Source organism: Aptenodytes forsteri, unplaced genomic scaffold, assembly GCF_000699145.1.
Source record: "Aptenodytes forsteri isolate BGI_AS27 unplaced genomic scaffold, ASM69914v1 Scaffold188, whole genome shotgun sequence".
Classification (NCBI taxonomy): Eukaryota; Metazoa; Chordata; class Aves; order Sphenisciformes; family Spheniscidae; genus Aptenodytes; species Aptenodytes forsteri.
This window is the reverse complement of record NW_008794371.1, coordinates 1,410,336-1,419,501: the sequence shown is the minus strand read 5'-3', so window position 1 is coordinate 1,419,501 and position 9,166 is coordinate 1,410,336. Positions and strand designations below refer to the sequence as shown.

The 9,166-nt window shown below is 52.2% G+C and overlaps 1 protein-coding gene across 1 annotated transcript; it reads right to left on the bottom strand.

Moving 5' to 3' along the window:
- Positions 1–1,737: 1,737 nt before the first annotated feature.
- Positions 1,738–8,440, bottom strand: ASL (argininosuccinate lyase). The gene is made up of 10 exons (XM_009287657.2): positions 8,415–8,440; positions 8,239–8,301; positions 6,309–6,503; positions 5,258–5,341; positions 4,873–4,929; positions 4,204–4,301; positions 3,470–3,547; positions 2,947–3,024; positions 2,487–2,633; positions 1,738–1,979 (listed from the first exon to the last, which is right to left on the bottom strand). Exons 2-10 carry the CDS (start codon positions 8,248–8,250, stop codon positions 1,829–1,831), a joined length of 900 nt encoding a protein of 299 aa, XP_009285932.1. The 5' UTR covers positions 8,251–8,301; positions 8,415–8,440; the 3' UTR covers positions 1,738–1,828.
- Between the last annotated feature and the right edge of the window lie 726 nt (positions 8,441–9,166).

The following is a 9,166-nucleotide window of genomic DNA, read 5'->3' as shown; positions in this document are numbered from 1 at the left end:
GGGGACGGGCAGCGGGGGGAGGTCCCGCCCCGGCACGTCGGGACGGGAGGGGCCGCTGCAGAGCCTGAGCAGGGTCCGAGTGCTGTCGCACGGGGCTGCAGGCGCCTCCAGCCAAAGCCATCGGTAGCTTGGTGTAAAAACACTTGCAGGGGTTGGGCTGTGTCCAGGATTGCTGGATTTCCGGGGAGGGGGTGGGGTGGTTTTATTTATTTATTTAGTTGCTTACTTTTATTTATTTTTCAGAGTCACTTGTTGAAGTGGGAGGGCAAGAAGTTATTGGAAATGTCAAAGAAGAGCACTGATGACCAGGCAGCATCTTGGGGCCAGGCAGGAGGAGGATCTCTGCATTAGAAAAACACGTCTGGACTCATCTGTGAAGCATGGTAACATTTCCTATTTAAACCATGTCGGTCAGAACTTCATTAGGAATAAAGCAGACTGGAGAAAAGTATCACAGGGGCAAGAGAGGAAGGAAATGCCATCGGATTGATTTTAATTTTATGGTACATTTATTTGTAGCCTGTTTGTTTCCTGGATGAGAACATATACTTTCATGTGCAATATGCAGCTGTCAGTCATGCTGTATCTGATTCAATTACAGAAGCAACAGCTCAGTTTATTGCAGATCAATGAAAGGCTTGGTGACATGTGAGAATATCAGAAAGGTGGAGGGTCAAATGGGGAGTACCAGTGTTTATGAACTTTATTTAAGCGAGAGATTGAGATGTGATAATCTGTTAAAACCACCTTCTTTTTTCAATCAGCAGGGTCCCACGTTACTCAGCACTGACCCCCGAGACGCTGAACAGTGGCTGCTGGGAACAAGCAAAAGTCTAGTTGGCTGAGGCCTGTGAAGGTACTGATCAGGAACAAGAAAATACAAATAGGGAGAAAGTTTATGTGAGGAAAGAAAAGAACCGTGAGCTGGGGAGGAGGAGATAATCCCTTCTGAGTCTGTTGGTGTCACCTCTCCATTTGAATTAAGTGTACATAATTGATTTATCTGCCACAGCTAACTTAGCTGGAAGGTGAGACAAATGTACTAAATCAGAAAAACATGGCAGTAAGCAGTAGGGGACTCAGGAACTTCCTGGCATTTCATTCCTCAAGTAAGACTTTTCTGGTCTTTGTTCCGATTTTACTTCTGTAAGGACAGAAGGGAAGATGGTAAATGATTTTTGTAAGAGGCAACAAGAGTGCACTACCAGGGATTTTTTTTTTTTTAAAGCACTCTGCCCCAGCTAGGTTGGAGGCAAATCAGGGCATGTGTCACGCACAGGAAAGAGCTGACCTTGGGACCATGCAACCCTGTGCTTTGGTGTAAACCAGAGCCAAAGGTGGTTTTCTGGTGGACTGGGATGACCTGCGGGTTGACCTGCTGGCCCAGTCCTGGCTAAGACTATGCAAGTTCCAGTGCCAGGTGGTGAGGAGATTTTTTTTTTCCTGCCAGAAGGCAGGCAGGGAAACATAATCCTATGAGGAGGGCAGTGATAGCTGGAGATGTGGCATGTGTTGCAGATGTACCAAGCGTCTCTCTTTGTGGACACACACAACCCTCCCTCAACGCATGCACTGACACTCTTGCTGTTCTCTACCTACTGGCCACCTAGAAATTGACACCCCATAACTCAGCTCCTCTGCCAGGTTCACACACAAGTGAACATTTCCCCAAGCCTCACGAGGGCTGAGGAAGCCCAGCTCAATCTTGCCCCTAAGAAGAAAGACGCAAGACAGGAGTTTCAGTGAACTACAATGCACCCCAGCGTTTATTAACTCCAGATTAGCGTGACAGGCACAACGCTGCATCCACGGGATATCTCCCCACACTCTAAGCTTGCTCCTTCAGCTTCTTCAGCAGCTCCCTCAGCCGCTCGATCTGGGCAGTCACGCTGCTCTTGGCGGTACCGCCCATGGCCCTGTACTGCTCCACGCTGTTGGCGACGTTGAAGACCTGGGAGACGTCGCTGCCAAACAGGGGGCTGGGGAGGCAAAGAGAAGAGGTGTCAGTGGAGAGCGCTGGGTGCTGTTTGCTGGCTTTACATGCTCACTGCCTGCAGAGACGGGGAGGGAGTGGAGACGGAGCCTTTTTCCACGGGGAAAGACCTCCTGCAGCCCTGCTTCTGCACTTCTGGTGCCTGGCAGTAGCTGCTTGTGGCAGACCAAAGAGTCAGCTCCGAGGGGAGAGCGAGGAAGTTTGGAGCCAAACTCTTCTGGAGGGCTGGTGCCGCCAGGTCAGGGCATGAGTTTCTTCCAGTCCCTCCCAAGAGCTGCTGCCCATGCCCCGCTGGAGCTGAATGGTAGCGATGTTGTCGCCCTTCAGTTATTTCAGGCCCAGCAGTAGCAGCACTGATATTCAGGCCAGGAGGACTCTGGGGAGCTGTGCGGCCCAGGCATTTTGGGGAAGGGCACCGTAAGGAGGCCCATACGAAGGGAGGCCGATACCTGCCTGTTGAGGGGAGTCACGGCAAGAGACTAGTGACACAAACCTGATGGTCTTCAGGTCATCCGGGCTGAGGTTATTGATGGGTATGCCTTTAGACTCGGCGAGGTGGACGGCCTTCCTAGAGGCGATGTGGGCTTGTCTGAATGGCATCTGCAGTGAGAAGCAGAGGCCACAGTCAGTGACCAGGCAACTGGGGTGCAGCCTCAAAGGAAAAAATGGATGTGCTGTCTTTTTTGGCTGTCTGGTGTTCACCTAGGGCAATGCCATCTGAGTCTGGGTTTTCTGGGGTGTGAAGAGGGGAGGCGATAGGAGGTAAAACTCCACCTGTAAATTACTACCAAGTCCACCCGGCAGCAGTTCCACTACTTGGGATACATGTAAAGAATGGGTTTCCAGCTTTCGTGTTTGTTGACCCAGACTGATCATCACCTGGGGACAGAACAGAAGGCGTGTAATCGCTGGGCCTTGCTTTGCTCTGCCATTACACGAACAGTAGGCCTTACCTTCCCAAAGGCAAGACGTTCATCCTCTTCTTCATCTCTCCCAGGCGCTCAGAATCACGGGTCAGAGGAACAGCATGGCTAGGAAAGGACATGAGAGATGAAGCACGTGAAGCCAGAAAATGTCACTTTCCTTCCCAAGCAGTATGCTGCCACGCCTGGAGCCTGGGATCCCCGCTCAAACAGAAGAGGCTTGAAATGGAGCCTAGGCACTAAGGGCCTTTGAAGTGGAGCAGCTAGCGGCCGTACAAGATTCTCCATGTTACCCCATTAGCTGAGGTGTAACTGTGGCCAAAGGATGGAGCATACAGGGAGCTGGCCTCCGCTGCCCACTCAGTGCTTGGGTCCCCGGTTGGTCAGAGCCACGCAGCAACACGGGGAGCTCCTGTTCCAGTTTGCAAGGTTAGCTCTGGTTTGTCACCGCCCCGGGCTGCCCCCTCAGAGGATGATGCACTTCTAGGCTCCAGCTGAGCAGGGCCCCGCGGGTGGAGGCGGCTTCCTCCCGCCAAGTGTGCAAGGTGTTTACCTGAGCAAGAACTGGCTCCATCTGACGGGCTGAGCTTTCTGCAGGTGGGTGTAGCCAGGGAGGATAACATCAATTTCCCTGCGTGTGAAAGGAGAGAAAGAGGTGAGCAGCAGCTGTCAGGAGAGAAGGCAGTGGCAGGTACACTCCAGGGTTTCCTGGCAAGGTCACGAAGAGAACATCTTTAACCTGTGTTGTGCTGAATTTGATCCACGTCTTCCTCTCCCTGTCACCTGCTACCTAAGCACACTGGGTTTAGATCTCCCGGTCTTCCAGTGTGGTGTGTCTGCCCTAGGCCTCCCTGGGAAATTGCCTGGGACAGCAATCCCTCTGTGGCAGGCAAAGATTCCCCAGTCCACCACTCGTTTGTGAGTGTGGTTTGTGAGGAGGAGAGTTAGGCAGGAGTTAACGGAGCTGAGCTTTTCTCCTACGTAGCAACTTGAAGCATGTTAAAGTTCCCCACTCCTTCAGATGGATTTGGCACCTTCTGAAGTCTTGTGCGGACCTCCCGCCTCAGTTCCTTTGCCAGGGTACACTGGGGGAAGAGGAAGGTCTCTGTGACGTGACCTGTGGAGAAGGAGGGGCTGTTGTCTTTCCCTGTGCTATCACACACTGCCTGTCTGTAACTTCCTCCGCAGAAGACCCTGCTGCTGCCCTGATTGGTGTCAGTCAAAGAGCAAGCCTAGAAGTCTCCTGCCCCTGCAAGGCCAAGGCCGTGGATATGGAATAGGACTTACTTGGCAGCGCGTTCCACCAGGGTCTTAATGAGCTGCAGGAGGTGAGTGGAGATGACAGAGAGGGAATTCTTCATTAACAGCTTCAAGTCAGTCACAACCTGGGCGAGACCAGCCACAGTCAGACAAAGCAGAATGTGACATACTTAGTGACCAAATCCTGTCCAGCAGAGAGCCGTAGCAGAGTTATCCCCTCCTTGTTCTGTGTGATGGGAAGGGACACCTTCCTCTTACCAGGTGTGTCCCTGGTCACTGATTTGTGAAAGCCGCTGTATCTTGCTTTCCATGAACAGGATCAAAGCCCGTTCTTTTCGGTGGACTTTTTGGGTGTGGTCAACTTTGGATCAGAAAATCCCCCACTGACGCAAGTCGGTCATCAGTAGAAGGACTGATCCTGAAAGATGCATGGCACCCAGCCAGTAAAGTCACGGTTTCTGTAGGCTTTCAAAGAGATGTCAGTGGACGTTTGCGGCCTTATACCACCAGGAAGCAATCCTGCAGAGCCCATTCCCCTGCGCGGATGAGTCACTGCGGCGTCACTAGTTTAAAGCCCTAGGGAGTACATGCTGGAGAGCGTCAGGGCACGTGAAAGATGGCATAAAGAAATTTGATTAAGGAACTGAGGAGGGGGAGGAATACGGAAGGAGGAAAACCAGCCAGTTCTGTGCATACCTGATCGTTCCTGCTCCTTCCAGTGTGCAGCTTTCCAGCTATGTCTCCAATCAGCTCCTGAGGACGAGAGGAGGATTTCTGTCAGCGCCTCTGTATTCTAAGGAGGAGACTCCGCACGAGCAGACCTCCTCCCTGCCTGGACGGGACTCGGCTCTAGGATCCTGTGAGTAGCCATGGGATCCCTTCTGGGGAAGGGCAAGTTTGGGTTCTACGTTTGTACAGCGCCTCTTCCACAAAAGGGGTCTGGGAGACACGTGGTTGTGCCATAAGGCCCGGAGTGCCACAAGGTCCGGAGGAGTTTCACAGTGGGACAGAGGCGCATGCACTTAACGTCAAGCAGATCTAGCTACAGAGGAGCGGGAACAAGCGGTTAGAGGACTCGAACCTTTAGTCTGCGTTCGTTGGCAGTGTGGATATCCTCATCGCTTTGTTTCACCACAAAGGCTCCTTTAGACCATTCCTCGGAGATCTACAAACATCAGCAGAAACACCAGTCAGCCACTACTGTTACCCTGCTGCGCGTGGGGGCTGTAATTGTCCCCAGCGAATGCCAGCTTCTGCCGTCCCAATGGAAATCAAAGTGTTAAGTCTCACGCGAGCTCTGGCATTCCTGTTCTTTCAGGCCAAGGCTGGCTGCTTGCTATATCCAGATATTCTATACTGCACTTGGTGGGATTCATGTCTCTCCCCGTGATGATTCTGCAGTGTTATGGCTATAGGAGGATTTAAGCATTGCAACGAGAAAGTGAGCTGAAATGTCAGTGATTGCTTTAGCATTGTCCACAAAGATTTTCCTATACAAAGATTGTATAGACTCACCATTGTCCACGGTGGGTGAGCAACAACAATGGAGATTTTAAAAAAGCGCTTAGCTGCGGACTTCTCTTCACCGCTATACAATGCTATGCATTGCTTCCTACTAACTCAGTCAGCCAGACTCAAAAGGATCCCAAGTGCCAGCAGAAAAAGAATATTCCTATTTCATACTGAAACAATTCCTCGTGAATGTTCAGTCTGAAGAGGACGTGCGGGCAGGTCACACTGAGCACACCTCACCGGGGCACCGGGGCTGCCATAACGAGCATTGACAGTGTGCACATCAGGGCTTCAGGCTGTCAGTGGGGGCTTGTCAGCTGGTTCACATCCTACTGTTGGGCTTTGGTGCCTTTAGCGGGATGCAATTTGAGCATCAGTCGCCTGCCCAGAATGCCTCCAGGTGTACCGAGTCCAATACACATGGGCCTGTCACGTCCATGATTTAGGACAGCATTCCCTTTCACAAAGCACTTCAGCACACGCCTAGCTCTAAGGACTAGGACACGAGGACATTTGAAGATGCTTTTTAGAACAGCAGATCAGGGGGGCTACTACAGATGCTGTCAGATAAGAAGCCATTCGTTCCAGCACGCGTGCCAGTTTGTGAAGGAAATAAATACCTTTTCCAGGCCACTCACCACCTTCTCTCTCCCAGGTTTAGTTAGGATCCCAGCCTTCTCCAAGGCTTTGGCCTTAGCCATGCTGCCCCGGATATCAACTTCAGACAGCCTCTGATCATAGGTAATGGAAGCACTGAACATCTCCATGACTGGATCTGTGCTTCCACCGAGTCTTCCTCCCAACATTTTATCCCCCTGCAAGTAATGAAGTTAAGAGGCACCTTCAAAAGACTTACTGATATATCTCCTAAAAATCAGTTAATGTCTGTCCCATTCCTTATCCATGTAAAACTGAGGACATACTCAGGAATGTTTTTTCAGTGCTGTACCATTGAGCAGTAAGGCCCCTGGATTTCGGGACCTTTGGCAAGTAGTTGAAGAGGTGGAGAACGTGTCACTGTCACTAGCACTTAGCCCTTGAGGTGTCAGGTCTGGCTCAGGAATCCTCCAAGATACTTTACTCCTGCAGGACTCTGGAGGGAGTGTGTCCTGTCCTTGAAAACGAATATTAGGGCATATGGTGCAAGACCAGCATGGATCTCTCTTTTAAGGCAGCTGCTGATCACTGACCTTTTGATAGTCTCTTGGCAGGGAAGGAAAGTAAGGGAGTCAGGGATATAGTTAAAAGCTAACATCTACTGTTGAAATCGTGATTTTAAAAAACCGACTCTTTTAGGGAGACTATAAGAAAATATTTGGTTGGTAAAGAGCTGCGGGCCAGTACAAGCCACATCCTCTAAAACACTCCTGTAACTATGAAGTGTTTGCCGTTACCGTTTGAAGCATCTCCAGAGTCCATGATGTGCTTGCAAGCTTTGGCATAAGATTAGCATAAAACTGGTTAAGGTGCAGACTCCAGAAAGGGAGATCTGGGTACCTTTCAGTATTATAAGTGTCCAGGGGAAAAAGAAAAGGAAAGAAAAACCCCCACGACCCCAAACCACCCCCCAAAGGTCCCCGAAGCAGCGGGGCGCCGGGCTGCTGGGCTGGGCCCGGTGACCCCGGGGGGGGGCGGAATCGGAGTTGAAAAAGCAAAGTTTTGCAGCTCCTCGCTGGGAAACCAGTCCCCTGGGGTGTGGCAGAGGGGGGATGGGGTGTGAAAGGCCCCCCGGGGCGGGGGGGGGCGGAATCGGAGTTGAAAAAGCAAAGTTTTGCAGCTCCTCGCTGGGAAACCAGTCCCCTGGGGTGAATGGCAGAGGGGATGGGGTGTGAAAGGCCAGAGCTGGGAACCAAGCGCTTGGATGGGGAAGAGGTTTCTAAGTATATCTTCACTACCGTGGGTTTTCACCAGAATCAGAGGTGGGTTGTCAGAAATAGTGCAGTAAATGTGTTTGCGGTCCCCTTCTCCATTTAAAACCCGGGAAAACAAATCAAGGAGAGAACCACCCGAACAAGCATGGCAGGTTGCAGTGCTGGGGTTATCATGCAGTTGAGTTCGCGTTTGCCAGAGCACCCCCGAGACTACTTCGCTGAAGAAGCAGAGTTCGCCCTCACCTCAGCAGACGCGTTTGCAATCAGGAACGCAAAACTGAGAGATTAACTTTAGCTAGCTGCAGGACTCTGGTTAGAGCAGTAGCTAGTACAGTCAGACAGCTGATGGACACTCATCTGCAACCCAGAGCAGAGGAGGCCAGGGTTGTAGTAGTCGTTCGGAAGGCAGAAAGCGTGACTCACTAAGACGACTAGTCACGTCTCACCCAGCAGGCACGGAAACTGAAAATGCAGCTTTTGTGTTGAAACAAGCTGCTGTAAAGTACCTCCTGCCTGAACGCAAGTCAGCAGGAATGAACCGCGTCAGTTATTAGTCTCTCCCAGGTAGAGGGAAGAACCTGAAGGAAATGTCAGGGACTTAGATTTTAACTCAGTTGAGCTCACGTCTGCCAGAGCACCCCCGAGACTACTTCGCTGAAGAAGCAGAGTTCGCCCTCACCTCGGCTGCCATTTCGGACGACGTTTTGCTGGTTTGTGCAGCGATCCCGGCAACTGGTGCAACCTGTGGAACAGCGAGGCGAGGCGAGGCTCAGCTCTGCCCCCGGTGCCGGTGCCGGCTCTGGTGCCGGTGCCGGTGCCGGACGGGGTCCCCGCTGCCCGCCCGGCCCCGCTCACCTGCTCCGCAGCACAGCCCCGGCTGCTCGCTCGCTGCTCCCCGGCCCCGCCGCCCCGCTTTTACACGCCTCGGAGCGGGGCTGGCGGCTCGTCCCGCCCCGGCGGGGAGGGGTGTCCCCGGGGCCGGCCCCGCTCCGGTCCCACCCCTCAGCCCCCTTCGCCCTTCCCATCCATCTCCTGCCTCAGGCCCCTGCTCGACCAGCGCATGCTTAGCAAGTCAGGGAGAGAAGTTTCTTTGGAGGCAGGGTTGCTGCAAGGAGGGGGGTTGGGAGACATGGTCTCACGTTGCTTGTTAGTGAAGTTACTGGTGTAGCTTTAGACCGTGCTCCTGCAGTGCCAGAGGGTCTTGTGTGTGGACAGGTTAGCTCCTTTTCTGGGAATATCCTTGTACTGAAGGAGTCACGTCACTCTGTGTCATACCCCTCTAATGAGTAGTCTTTGATATGAATGTAATTGATATGATGGCTGGATCATCGTTGCTCTGTCCCCATTGCCACCCCAGCAAACACAGAAGAATAAAATAGATGGGAGCTAGTTGCTCTTTCCCATTTCTGTGTGGATGAGACTCTTCACCCCACTTATAAGGATGCTGCAGCTCCAGTTTTGGGGCTTCCCTGCTGTTGCCAGTTGCATGGGGTCACTCTTGCCAAGAGGCTCCTGCGACCTCAGACTGTTGGCTGTGGGGTGTGAGGTTGTGCTCTGCAGCCTTGGCAAACCGCCTGTATCTTAAACTCATTAAACCCTAAATATCG

Bases quoted from the DNA above. Each gene is read 5' to 3' on its own strand.
- ASL (XM_009287657.2), bottom strand. The intron at 2,634-2,946 runs GTAAGGCCTACT...GCTGCACCCCAG, and splicing joins AACGTCTTGCCTTTGGGAAG to TTGCCTGGTCACTGACTGTG. The intron at 1,980-2,486 runs GTTTGTGTCACT...TTGCCTCCCCAG, and splicing joins GATGACCTGAAGACCATCAG to CCCCCTGTTTGGCAGCGACG.